Below are 13849 nucleotides of genomic sequence, written 5' to 3'. Positions count from 1 at the left end.
TGTCTTGCGGGGTCTGCCGGACCTGAGCTTGTCAAACACATCTCCAGTCTATTCAAATCTTTTTTTAATTCTTTGCACTTGATGCTGAGACACATTAAAAGGTGCCAGCCACCTCTGCTGTGGATCTGGTCTTCAGCCTCTTGATAATCCAGGCTTTGGTCGCAGGGTGGATTTTTGGCATGTTGTCAGATCTCAAGTTGCAGTTCAAATGAAGGTCTGGGATGCTGTGTTTCTTTTTATACACACACTAATTAACCGATCATTTACTGAGCACAGGTGAGGATGTAAACTAGGATTGGGTGCATTATATGACCAAAATCTAACCATTCTGTGTCCATTAACTGATCAATATTTCTTCATTGACGCCAATTTATTTTCTTAACCTAAACCACATTTTGGAGGGTTTCAGCTTTCAAAAGAATAATTTATACAACCAATGGATGAATTTAACGTCAGGTTATAAGCTTTTATTTACATAACATGGATAAGCGACATAACTTCTGTCAGGGAATGTAGTGCTTGCTGCCGGGTATTACTGCCCAGCTCCCATTAAAGTGACTGGATGCTGAGCTGCAGTACCGTACATGATCTGCGTGTTGTTCCAGCTCCATACACTGCTTACTCCTGCTGACTGCCGCAAAACAACTGCTAGGTGATGATGTCGGGTGTCAGAGCTTCCACAGAACTGATATTGATGACCTAAGTCCTGGACATCCTCAGGAATTAAAATTTGCTAGTGAAACCTCAATTTCATTAAAGACACGTTTCACTACACATTTTAAATGTGAAGAATCCTATTCAGTGACGACTTTTGCAGAGCTGAACAACATCTAAGAGCGGACAATATTGATATAAATGTGTAACAATAAATTCAGCTTTGTTAAACTTATAAAAACCATCAGAGAATATAAACAAAAATTTAAAATTCAGAAAAAAAAATATATATCAGTTCTATGGTGTTCTCTAGTGCTCAGTCAGCATAAGAGCCCGAGAATCTGGATAGTCCATCATTGCGTGATTGTCAGGCATTTGAAACTTCCCCAGGACCACCACCGACCAGCAGAAGAGCCTGAGAATCTGGATAGTCCATCATTGCGTGATTGTCAGGTATTTGATACTTCCTCAGGACCACCACCGACCAGCAGTAGAGCATGAGAATTGGGATAGTCTATCATTGTATGAATGTCAGGCATATGAACCCTCACTCCGGACCACCACCAAACAGCAGAAAAGAGTTTGGCAGAGTTGCACATGTATATACGACACCGTGCTTGTGGAATCTCTATTCTGCCTCCAGAAAATGTACAACTCCTTTATATAATTAATGGCGTTCTAAATGGATGTAGATTACAAGTTGGAAGTGTAGATATATTTTCATAATATATATGTCAGACATTGTTGATCAGTGGGGGTTCAGGTGCTAAGACCCCTTTATTGATCAAAGAGGCAGGGGCTGCATCCTCTCAGATGAATGATGAGCTCAATAGAGAGTCTGAGTCTTCTCTTCAGCTTTGCTGCCCCTTTCCTGGAATGATCGCGAGCGTCCCGGAGCCGAGACATGTGAAATGTTTTATGAAAGTATATGTCTCGCATATGCCCGTAATTTACGGTCTCCGATGAGCGGTCTGAATACGCCGGTTAAGCCCAGAGGCAACAAAACTACTATATCTGTCCTGGCAGCTGCCGACTTGTGCAATAATTCAGTAAAAAAGTATGTTAATAAGCATCACCGAATAAAAATTAAAAAAAAAATAATTCACCCAAGAGATGTAATGAAGAGAAGTCCCCGAGGCCGAGCATTCACCATTACATGGTGACCGAAATAAAGAAAAAAGGGTCTGCGCACTTGAAAGTACACTAGACCGAACAGGGGAAACCTGTGCCCTGAAGGACATGATATGTCTCAGGCTATACAGTCTGAGAGATGCCATCGATGACCTATGGGGTATTTCCACCTTACTGCAGCCTCTTCATTCTTAAGTTTAATGGGGTATTCCCACCAATTACAGTCAGGGCATTTATAATCAGCGGATTCCAACCTTTAGGCCACTCACAGTTTATAAAGGTCATCACTATATTCGATGGGAATACCCCTTTTAAGGGAAATTGTCACCTTGGAAACTGCTATTTGCAGATGTAGGAACAACCTGCAGGCAAATAGCATTAAAATGATGGCCGGCCACATTACTGAAAGTGTGGCTATCAAGAGAAAAACAAATCATTTCCTCCCAGGAGAGAGCGCTGTCAATGAAAGTGTTGGGCAGTGCTTACAGTCACTGCCTGCAGTATAGTGAGCAGTGCTGTGATGACTGTAGTCATTTTCTGCATGTCCCCATAACCAAAAGCCAGCGGCTCCTGGGAGGAAACAAGTTCATTTTCTCCCAGTAGCTGCACTTTCAGTAAGGCGTCCAATCAGCACTGACGCTACTTACCAGCATTTTCCAAGGTGACCGGTTCCATTTAACCATACTACCTTTGTCAGCTACTCAATCACCAATGTGGTGAAAGATCAGGAATAACAAACTTAAAGAGGTTATCCGATGCTTCTCACTTCTGTATCAGGAGGCGAGTGGTGTCCATGATGCTGCGTCTACACATATCTGCAGATGGTGCACACATCCCTGCAAGTGTGCATAGATAATAAGGCATCGGCACAGCTCAGCTATTGATGTGGAAGTGACAAAAAACAACCACTTTTTTGAGAGCTAACCCATAATCCCAAGCAGAGAGGTCATTATTAATCTCACAGAAAGTTTGAGACTGCACATGATCCTCAAAAACACATCAAATGTTCTGCCTGTACAATAGTATGCAATAGCGTCATCTGCTACATGAACCGGTCCAGAGCAGCCCCAGCCTTACAGCACATCAGTGACAGGTCCATGACTTCCATACCAGCCAGCGGTCGGGGCTCACCTGTATGTAGGACTTCTGCACGGCTACCAGCTCTTCTCCCAGGGGCACCACAAACTTCTCCAGCTGCCTCTCATGGGAGTAAGGCTGAATGTCTGGGGAATCCTCCGAGCGCAGCTCTATCCGGCTAATCAGCAGGTTTGATACAACTTGCTGGACAGACTATTTAAAAAAAAAAAAAAAAAAACAGGATTTAGAGACCCCCCTTTAATTTTCAGATTACAACATTACTTCTGTATGTCATTGCTGGAGCACTACACTGCTCAGGAACCAGATGTCTGCTTCTCTCCCACCTTTTACAGACGTCGTGCCATCTTGTGCCCATAACTTTTGACTTACCAGAAGTCAGTAGTTAGGTGACAAGAGCTCGAGCTCAATGCACGTCTATGAGAGGCAGGACGAGACGCTCAGATGAAACACTGGAGTTGCTGGCAGGTCACTTTTTGCCGGAGAACGATGGAGAGATGGTGGAAAACGATGAAGGTGGCGGCAGGCGAGTATGAGAAGGTGGCAGGGGAATTACATTTAATTAATAATTAAAAAATGCTGGAGTAGGGCTTTAAGTCACACAGGGTGTGGTTAACAGACACAGAGTTTTGCGCTAATCAAATCAAAGAAAAAAAAAATCTGCACTATAACCTCCCGGATGGGCGATGCTCCTGAGTCCTCGTTACATTACGTGACCACTGCAGCCAATCAGCAGCCACAGCCTTCACTATTCCATCATGGCGGATTTCCGTTGTAAGAGAATAGGGAAGGCTGCAGCCGATCCGCGACCACAGAGGAGGAGCTGCAGCCAATCCGCGACAACAAGGAGGGGGGCTGCAGACGATCCGCGACCGCAAGGGGGTGGCTACAGCCGATCAGCGACCGCAGAAGGGGGTGGCTGCAGCCGATCCGCGACCGCAGAAGGGGGTGGCTGCAGCCGATCAGCGACCGCAGAAGGGGGTGGCTGCAGCCGATCAGCGACCGCAGAAGGGGGTGGCTGCAGCCGATCAGCGACCGCAGAAGGGGGGGCTGCAGCCGATCAGTGACCGCAAAGGGGGGGGGCTGCGGCTGATCAGCGACCGCAGGGGGGGCTGCAGCCGATCAGTGATCGCAGGGGGAGGGCTGCAGCTGCAATGTGACAAAGTCAGGTGACCACCAGGAGATAGCAGGATCTGTGCCAGTCTGGATACAGCACTCAACTGTGAGCCGTTTGGCTTAGGTATAGAAGGGTCCATGTGTGACCTACTACACTCCATACTCCAGACATGGCATATGCTCACCTTGGTATCACTGCCAGGCGTGGCGCTGAGAGCCAAGATCCGAAACTGTGTGGTATAATTGCTCAGCTCTCGTACAACCTGGAAAAAAGGAAGAATAAATAATTTAGCTCTGCATAACTCAAAGAGATTGGAATAAAGTTTTAATTTTCCCTCTGAAATAGCGCCCCTAAAGATCATAAGGCGTCTTCTGGTATTGCTGCATTCCAGTAAATAAAGCAATGCTGCAATAGCTAAGAAAAGACTGTTGCAGTTTCAGGAGAAAATACAGTGAGAGGAAAGCACTGTGCTCCTGCTTACCTGACAATACGCATAATTGCCAAGGGACTTATGAGCCTCATCGATGACCAGGCACTTGATGTCGCTGGCCGGACAGGCGCCACGGGTAAGATCGTTCACCATGATTTGTGGGGTTAGGAAGAAGACTCTATGTTTCTGCCATATTCCTTTCCGGTTATGAGCCTGGATGGCTCCTGTAGGGACAGACAATACACATACGGCAGTCAGGTACAGGATGCAGAGGACTTCACAATGTGAGGAAAGATTACACAAAGTAATAAACAAGTCATCGGAGTCATGGAGTGTTACCATCTTGATCCACATTATGTTGTTAAAGGGCAAAACTTTTTAGATTATCATCTGTGCACTGTATTGAAGAGATGTCTTAGATCTGATGAGGCAGGTGTACTACAGCAGAAATAAGTAAGAGGCACCAAGGAGCCATAACTCGTGCTGGATACGTGGAGAATCAGCAGCAGGGAGGAAGGACACTGAGGAGCTGTCAATCAGACAGGGGGGAGATCGAGTTTACACTTCACAAAGGACCGATAATTCAGCCATTCTGATGTTTTTTTGTTTTTTTTTTTAATTTATTTATTTTAAGTACACCAGCCTCATCAGGTCTAAGATGTATAAAATAATTTATGTAGCATCTAATGTGAAATATCTTGAAAGTGACGAGCAGACATGAATACATTCGGGCATAACTTTTCAAAGTAAGAACACAAGCCTCATTTGATCTGAGAGACAGATAGATATATCTGCCTCTCAGACCAAATGAGGCTTGTGTACTTACTTTGAAAATGTATACGCGCATGGCTGCATCACCCCTTTCCCCACCTGATATTAAAACGCAAAATTTAAGACAACTTTCAGGAAGAATTAGAGAGACATTGATTTTTTGAAAAGCGTACACCGGTCTCATCTGGTCTAAGAAATGTATCTAATAATTTCTGCAAATTGTGTTGAGAAATTTGTTAACAGATTTGTTGTTGGTCTTATTTCACCCCAGAGCAATATCACTAAAGTCTGTACCCTGACCTCAGTATTACACTTACAGCATCTGTCTTCAGCTCTTGCCAGCGCCGCTCCAGTCCCGGACAACCATCTTGTGACCACAGCTTCTGACTGATGAGAAGTCAGAGATAACAGTCACAAGCTCTCAGTGTAGTCTATGAGACTATTATTCTGGCTGTCATAGAGAAGCGGCTCACGCATCGCCTGGCAATCACTGGCGCCATCTGGCAGGTCACAACTAGCAGAGTACGACTGGAGCGGCGCCGATAACAGAAGAAGATGGCGGCGGGTTGGCTTGTACATCCACTGTACGTAGCAAAGCGCGGATGGGCGAATCCGCCAGTGAGCGTATTCTGACAGTATAGGTATGTGACACTTATCTCTCTTCTCCTGCAACATCTTCTAAGCTAAATTTTGAGAAGATGAAAGCAGAGCTTTGATTTGGTCATAGATCGGATAAGAAGCGGAGATAAGGGTTGCAGACCTGAACTGTCAGGAAGCGCTCACAGTACAGAGATACACACAAGCCGTAGAAGACAAACAGAACAACAGTTTTAATGACACCCAATTACAAAAATGATTTTTTTTTTTAAATCCAAAAATATGTCATATGTATTTTATAACCTAGGAAAAGTTGTTTAACAGGGGGTCTTGACCAGGCGCCTTCTCATGTACGACTACCAGCAGGCAGAATCAGACCAACCCACGGTGGTCAACTTCCGGGACACATGCCTGTAACACATTATAGGGGTGTGTGGAGAAGCTACATACCCATTTTTTTTTTAATAACTGGCAACGTTCTTCTGTTATTCCTCCTGGAAACGTAGTATAAAGTAACAATTGGGCATCATCATTACTATTGACCACGGCGCTGCAGCCGATCAGACAGGTTGGTTGTGACTGGTAGTAACGCTGGAAACTACAGCTGTCCAATTTATACTATTCTAATATATGCGGCATATGGGTTTTTTTTCTTCTAGATGGCGCTGTTGAGTTAAAAAGTCTATATCAAGCCATAGAAAAGTTTTGGGGACTGATTGATTATTCCATTGGCACTTTTTGTTGTCTAGTTTTTGTCATTTTTCATTTGCTTTTTTTTTTTTAAATCTATTTCACACATTTTCGACAGTTTAGGTTTTTTTTTTTTATGTTCTTCATTACAAGCGGAGTTTGAAGTTTTCAGATATTTTCACCTTATTCAAAAGCGACTTTAAACAATTCACAAAATTTAGTTAAAGGGGTATTCCTGTCTCAGAGATCCTATCCCAATATGTAGTAGGTATAATAATAATATTAGCAAACATCTCCAATTAGAAATGTAGTATAGTTCTTCAGATTAGCTATGTCGCTTACCTTCATGTCCAGGGCATTACAGTAGATTTTGGATTCAAGGTTATAACCACTAGCAACTAGCTGTCACTATATGAGTATGCGTAACCATGGATACCCAAGGTCCGACAATGCTTCCACATGAGGAAAGAGACATAGCTTATCAGAGTAACTATACAACATTTCTAATGGAGGTATTTGCTAATATTATTATTACACCTACTACATATTGGGATAGGATCTGGAGATGGAAATACACCTTTAAATCCCATCTTCACCTTTCTATCCCTCTTGGAAGTGATTTTTTTATACGACTAAAATGTTCAGTGGAATGACAAGTGCGGCTCCTGGTGGTCACCGCCCTGATTCCTTACCCGTCATCTCTGCCATGTGTGCCTGAGGAATCCCCATGACCCGAAAACAAGCTTCGATCTGCTGCGCCACCAGTGGTTTGGTGGGAGCCATGAAGACGATCTTGCCGGACGGGTACCAGCGGTAGAAGTTGTACATGACCACGGCGGCGATGAAGGTCTTGCCCAGGCCGGTGGGCAGACAAACCAGGGTGTTGTGCAGGAGCGCCGTGTGCGCCATGCTCAGCTGGTACCCCCGCACTGGGCAGTTGGTGGGGTAGATCCAGACGCTGCCAGCTGACAGGTCGAAGCCAGGCAGATTGCAGATGTCGGTGGCAGCACGAGGCGGGCACAAGGAGGCGCCATCACAGCTATCTGGATCTGGACGTACACCACCACTGCCCTCACCCTGATTTATGCCATGCTCAGCCTCATACACAGCAACCAACAAAACGTCATCATCCTCATCCTCCTGGGGCCACGGTTGTGAACTGGCCCTTGGAGGGGGCCCCTGGGAGCACACATTCCTGCCCTTGCTTGCAGCCTTCCCTCTCCTCTTTTTAGCCCCGGAGTCCGCAGGTCTCTTAGGTTCAGAGCCCCAGGTCTGGAACAGCGTCCTCTGCTTCCCGTTCATTCCTCCGGCTCCATGTATGTAAACACTACAAGATTGAAAAAAGGCGCCCCGGAAACACGTCACTAACACCGGAAGTGGCCCTTAGCACTGGACCATTCCCTCATCCAATATGGCGGCCGCGGCACTTTCGTCACGTGATAATGTCTTCCGGCGTTTTTAATAAAGTTTTATTGAAAGGAAAAAAAAAGCACGTGTCATGGCAGCTGCAGGGGAGCCAGTGAGAGAGTGGAGCAGCGAGAAGCTGCACAGTGAGGAGCTGCCCAAGAAGGATGTCATCGCCTTTCTGCAGCAGCATGCGTCCGATGCGGTACACAGGGAAAAAGGGGGCAGCTGGAAAGGCTTGTGGGACTACAACTCCCAGCAGAAGCTTCAAAGCTGGTTGCATTCGCCGTTTAAACATAACAAATATATAGTTTAGTAAAACATCCCTTCCACCATGGAGTTATTGGCTTGTCCTCAATATTGCCACCTAATGGGTAAGGTGAAGAGTGGGGGAAGGGAGCTGACCACCATTCCGGGCTCAGGCCAGTGGTTGTCATTAGTAATGTGCTATACCGCCCCCTATGGACAATAGCACATATAAATAGCTGGAATTAAAGGGGAAGTCTAACAGTACAGGCAGGGGTCCCTTTTCTTAATGTTTTTGCACAAATAAGAATCTGCCTCATAGTGAGCGTCACTTAGGGACTTAAAGCGAATTCCTAAACACAAAGTAAAGCGATAAGTCTTTTGTTCAGTCTTCTGCCTTTCTGTGTGAGGGGGGTGGCGCCGCTGCTGATCTCCAGGATTATGGCGATCCATCATGGTGATATGCCCACCACAGTTGTCCTGGTCCCCAGTCTATTCTTCTGAAATAGGGTGCAGAGCCCCGCTGTCTAGGTCAGAGACCACTTGGGCTGGGAACAGATCAGGATGATAGTTGTAGTTCCAACCATAAAAATCGGATTACTCATCTATTAAACTTTCATTCCCCAGTTTCTTGCAGAACATAAATTACTTGGAAACATAAAAAATGTGGCAAAAACCGCCAAGAAGGAGCATCTGATTGCCGCCTATGAAAAACTCTTTCAATCTAAGGTGAGTTCTGGTCCGTACAACAATGGGAGTTGTAGTCATTATTGTGTTTATACATGCGGCAAAAATAGGTTTTTCTTTCACTCCTGACATGTCTGTTATAGCAAATACCAGATAAAATAATTTGGGAGTGATAAATTTACAGGAGGAATAAAAGGGACACATCTCTTCTAATCACATGATGCTGCGGTCAATACCAGGACTCAGTGGACTGGTTGATATCTAAGTGGCATCGACCTCTGAAACAGAAAGTGCTGGATCCAAAGGGGTGACGGAAGGTGACCACCACTCACTATCCGACTGTAGAGGGGACGACTCTGCACATCTTTCAATCAGCTGTTAAAGGGGCCTCGCCGCACACTGTAGCCTCATCTGTTTAATATTAATAATCTTTATTTTTATATAGCGCTAACATATTCCTCAGCACTTTACAGTTTGCACACATTATCATCACTGTCCCCGATGGGGCTCACAATCTAAATTCCCTATCGGTATGCCTTTGCAATGTGTGAGGAAACCGGAGAACCCGAAGGAAACCCACGCAAACACGTTTACCTGCATATAGGGTGCTGCCGTCCTTTTAAACAGTTAAGCAATGAGAGTGGGACCCCGCACTAGTCTGATATTGATGGCAAATCCTGAGAATAAGTCATCAATATTTTGAATCTGAAAAATCTCCTTTTTAAATTTAATAAATGGCAAATTTGGTTCCTCCTTTTTCTGTTTCAGCGATTCAAAGGAAAGGACAGTGTGGAGCAAGTGACCAAGGATGTGAAAGATCTCAAGGTCAACGAGGAAAAGGCCACCGAAGCAAAGTCAGAAGAAGTCGTGGATGATGTAAAAGTCTTTTTTTATTCCTGTGCATATACGGTGTGAAAATATATATATTACGGTAGTTTGATAATCAATATCTTCTCTTTAATCAATAGGGCCCCCCAAAATACACTAAGTCCATTCTGAAAAAAGGGGATAAAACCAATTTCCCAAAGAAAGGGGACACGGTTCACTGCTGGTACACTGGTACGCTAGAGGACGGCACCGTGTTTGACTCGAATATCCCCACCAGTAAGAGATGTGCTCTGTTAATTTTAAGCATCTTTTGTAAAGTTACTTGAGAAAACTTACTCTGCTTTTCCATAGTTGTCTGATATTGCAGTACACCCTTGAAAAATATCTGAGCTGCAATACCAGACATGGTCAGTGGAGAGAAGTGGAGCTATTTCTAGAAAGGAGGGAAAAAAACTAGTTTGCAATCTCATACAATCCCGATGAATGAATATACTCGTTACTTGAGATTTCCGGAGCATGCTCTGGTGTTCTCCGAGTATTTTAGTGCTCGGAGATTTAGCTTTTATTGCCGCAGCTGGATGATTTACAGCTACTAGGCAGCTTGATTACATGTGGGGATTCCCTAGCAACCAGGCAACCCCCACATGTACTTATGCTGGCTAAAAGATGTAAATCATTCAGCTGCGGCGATGAAAACTAAATCTCCGAGCACTAAAAAATACTCAGAGGATACGAGAGCGTGCTCGGGAAATCTCAAGTAACGAGTATATTCACTCATCACTATCAAACAGTCATTTTGCAGACATCTGATAATCCAACAGAAAACTAGTCTGAGAACTTTTAAGAACAAGAAGTTGGAAAAAAAATCCTAGATGTATTGTTCAGTTGTACAACTCGCCTGTTCAGATCCCAGTTCACACCAGCCGCTGAATGGAGAGGTGGGGCGCTTGGCCCTGTAGGAGGAGCAGATGGAGCTGAACTGTAAATATTAAAGGGGTGGCGGCTTTGCGACCAATGTGGCGGCTGGGCCAGGGTCCTGTCAATGTAGGCACTCCTATTTCATACTGACTTTGCAATCGGTTTTACCCTTTTGCAATGCAGCGGTCATTGCCACTGTAGAAATATGACCTGTGTGGACGTGATCCTACTGTCTTATGTATCCAGAAAACTGCAGCCTAAAACTGCAAGTGTGATTACAGTCCCTATCCATTTATGAAAGTGATATATAGAGGGAAACCAAAAAACAAACAATCTTTCTATTTGTTTTACTAGGCTCAAAGAAGAAAAAAGCAGCCAAGCCCCTGAGCTTTAAAGTTGGTGTTGGTAAAGTTATAAGAGGGGTTAGTATTACCACACAAGACATATCCATGCTTTTATCACGAGAGGATTCAGGATGAAGCAGCTTCTGAACTGGTCTGCGTTTCTTACAGTGGGACGAGGCGCTGCTCACTATGAGCAAAGGAGAAAAAGCCAAACTGGAAATCCAATCCGAATGGGCTTACGGTAAAAAAGGGCAACCTGACGCCAAGTATCCTTTTATCTAGGGGAGGGATTAGGTTCTCCAGAACCGATTCTCAGTGTCTTCATGAACGACCTTCCCCTTTGTAAGCTTTCATTCTGTACTTCACTGTTTATGGGGCAAGGAAAAGATAAGGGGTATTTTGACCAACGGTATAATGTGAGCCACTTGTTCAGTGGTCACCTAGAAACTACTAGTATGTAAACATGAAGACACAAAAGAGAATAGTAAAACCAAAAACACTCAGTTTGAAAAAATGTTGCAGTAATCCGCAAGTGCTAGTAAAAGATGTAAAAAACAGGGTATTTGGTTGATACGTTTTTTGCAAAAATTGTATACTAAGCTGCTCTACCAATCTTCACGGTATACCCTTATCAGAGCAGTCCTAACTAATGTATGCAATCCCTATCTGATGTATTTAAAAACCTGATCATCTGTATATAACCTGTGTGAACAGGGTTCAGAGAGGAAAAATCCATGTGTGCATACAGGGTAGAACAGCTTGTGTGCAGATAGCCCAAGAGGAGTGGTGGAACTCCCCAGTCTTGTAGACACAAGAGAACAATTATGGAAACAGGAACACATGGGCTACTTGCACAGTGAACAAGTCTGTATGATCATGTTCACACACCACCAAGAAACCTGAAGACACAAAAGAGAATAGTAAAACCAAAAACACTCAGTTTGAAAAAATGTTGCAGTAATCCGCAATTTTTTCAAACTGAGTGTTTTTGGTTTTACTATTCTCTTTTGTGTCTTCAGGTTTCTTGGTGGTGTGTGAACATGATCATACAGACTTGTTCACTGTGCAAGTAGCCCATGTGTTCCTGTTTCCATAATTGTTCTCTTGTGTCTACAAGACTGGGGAGTTCCACCACTCCTCTTGGGCTATCTGCACACAAGCTGTTCTACCCTGTATGCACACATGGATTTTTCCTCTCTGAACCCTGTTCACACAGGTTATATACAGATGATCAGGTTTTTAAATACATCAGATAGGGATTGCATACATTAGTTAGGACTGCTCTGATAAGGGTATACCGTGAAGATTGGTAGAGCAGCTTAGTATACAATTTTTGCAAAAAACGTATCAACCAAATACCGTTTTTTACATCTTTTACTAGCACTTGCGGATTACTGCAACATTTTTTCAAACTGAGTGTTTTTGGTTTTACTATTCTCTTTTGTGTCTTCAGGTTTCTTGGTGGTGTGTGAACATGATCATACAGACTTGTTCACTGTGCAAGTAGCCCATGTGTTCCTGTTTCCATAGTATGTAAACATGCAGGAATCAGTGGGCGCTGCTACCAATTCATAGATGCACAGTGGTAGAACAAAACGGAATAGTTACTAAAAAAAAAAAAAGGTTTGAGGTCTATTTTGAGTTTTTCCTCAGGGTACATAAAAATTGCTCTAATTCAAGCAGCGTATTTTACTTTTATAATCTTCTAGAAATCCTATGTTATACCAGTACAGTGTTCCACGTCAATCCCTGCCTACAGGAGGTTACTGATTATCCTCTCTGTATCATTGGAGAGGCTGAACGGTCGTCATCTCCTACATCACAATATAACTGTGTGACAGGAGCTGTGCAATCATCATCATCATAAGCTTATATTCCTGCGTCGTGGAATTCTTCGGCCGTACAGTCCATTTAATTGCATCGTAACCTCCTTCAGAGAATATAACGTCTTGAATTGCCAGAAAAGTTGATCATATGAGATAAGTGTAACAGAAATTCGTAAAGGTACAATTACATATTTACTAATGGGTTGGATTGACCTTTTCACATGTACGTGAAGAAGTTGGATTGATTTTTAAGCATGTAGTGCAGTTTTACTGAATACACTTTAGTTTGTTCTGTAGTGATTTTACTCATTGATTCAAAACATCTATGTGGCCTGGTAACTTATAGACACATGCCAGATGCCGCATATTGCGAACCAACCGGATGCCGAACCAGTGTAGTTCAAATTGAGTATGTCATTTCTAGGTAATTTGCATGACCGGATAGTGGTTGTTTTCTCATGTACGAGCCCGGATCTTATAAGGGATTAGTTTGGGTCACAAAATTGAGTTTTATAGCTGTAAAACGGGCAAAGGGGAGAGTGACATTGTGAAATAGCCAAAGTTTCCTTAACGCCATTACCCAGAATCCCTCCTAACGCCAAACTCTTCTTTGAGGTTGAACTGGTCACTATTGATTGAGACGCTTCTTGAATTTTGACCTAAAAGTTGAATGTGAAAAACTTGTTTACAAAGCTGCTGCCAAGGCTGCTGTATATAACTTGGAGGACAGTCGTCTACCCCCGGCGTCCCCGTCTGCCTCATAAGGGCTGCGTTGCTGGCACCTCTGTCTCAGTAAAAACCTTATATTCCCCATCAAGTAGTATTGCTGGACTCTTTTCTTTGCGCGCTGCTGGGCTTTGGTTATCCTTGCAAAGTCAATATGACCGGATTATCACATCCACGGACCACAGACCTCTCTCCACAGAAACCTAAAGAAATTAACTGGAATACAAGTTGGTATCCATGCAACGTGTAGGCGCATGTTCACACTGGCCACTAAAATGAAAACCCAAGATAAAAACAAAGGGAGAAAATATCTTGTAGGAAATAAACAATAGTGCATGAAAACATATAAGACTGGGTTATCATAATTTTGATTAAAAGAACATAA

At 43.7% G+C, this 13849-nt stretch overlaps 2 protein-coding genes across 2 annotated transcripts in view; one reads left to right on the top strand and one right to left on the bottom strand.

Annotated features, from left to right (window-relative positions):
• Window positions 1-7837, bottom strand: part of FANCM (FA complementation group M) — a 156125-nt gene extending 148288 nt beyond the window's left edge. The window contains exons 1-4 of the mRNA XM_069734960.1: window positions 7178-7837; window positions 4479-4651; window positions 4182-4259; window positions 2917-3075 (exon numbers count right to left, since the gene is read on the bottom strand). Coding sequence (XP_069591061.1) covers window positions 2917-3075; window positions 4182-4259; window positions 4479-4651; window positions 7178-7787 — 1020 coding nt within the window. The 5' untranslated portion in view covers window positions 7788-7837. The remainder of the gene's footprint in view (window positions 1-2916; window positions 3076-4181; window positions 4260-4478; window positions 4652-7177) is intronic.
• A 119-nt stretch (window positions 7838-7956) lies between these two features.
• Window positions 7957-13555, top strand: FKBP3 (FKBP prolyl isomerase 3). The gene is made up of 7 exons (XM_069734935.1): window positions 7957-8094; window positions 8763-8864; window positions 9591-9698; window positions 9791-9926; window positions 10923-10990; window positions 11081-11178; window positions 13323-13555. The coding sequence occupies exons 1-7, from the start codon at window positions 7984-7986 to the stop codon at window positions 13375-13377; spliced, it is 678 nt and encodes a 225-aa protein (XP_069591036.1). The 5' UTR covers window positions 7957-7983; the 3' UTR covers window positions 13378-13555.
• Window positions 13556-13849: the final 294 nt, after the last annotated feature.

Source organism: Ranitomeya imitator, chromosome 1 (assembly GCF_032444005.1).
Source record: "Ranitomeya imitator isolate aRanImi1 chromosome 1, aRanImi1.pri, whole genome shotgun sequence".
Taxonomy (NCBI): domain Eukaryota; kingdom Metazoa; phylum Chordata; class Amphibia; order Anura; family Dendrobatidae; genus Ranitomeya; species Ranitomeya imitator.
This window is presented reverse-complemented; position numbering and strand designations above follow the sequence as displayed.

Excerpts from the sequence above, each read along its gene's own strand:
- FKBP3 (XM_069734935.1), top strand. The coding sequence starts at position 7,984 with ATGGCAGCTGCAGGGGAGCCAGTGAGAGAGTGGAGCAGCGAGAAGCTG. Across the intron at positions 8,095-8,762 it reads AGCAGCATGCGTCCGATGCG|TTTCTTGCAGAACATAAATT; the intron begins GTACACAGGGAA and ends TTCATTCCCCAG. Across the intron at positions 11,179-13,322 it reads AAAGGGCAACCTGACGCCAA|AATCCCTCCTAACGCCAAAC; the intron begins GTATCCTTTTAT and ends GCCATTACCCAG.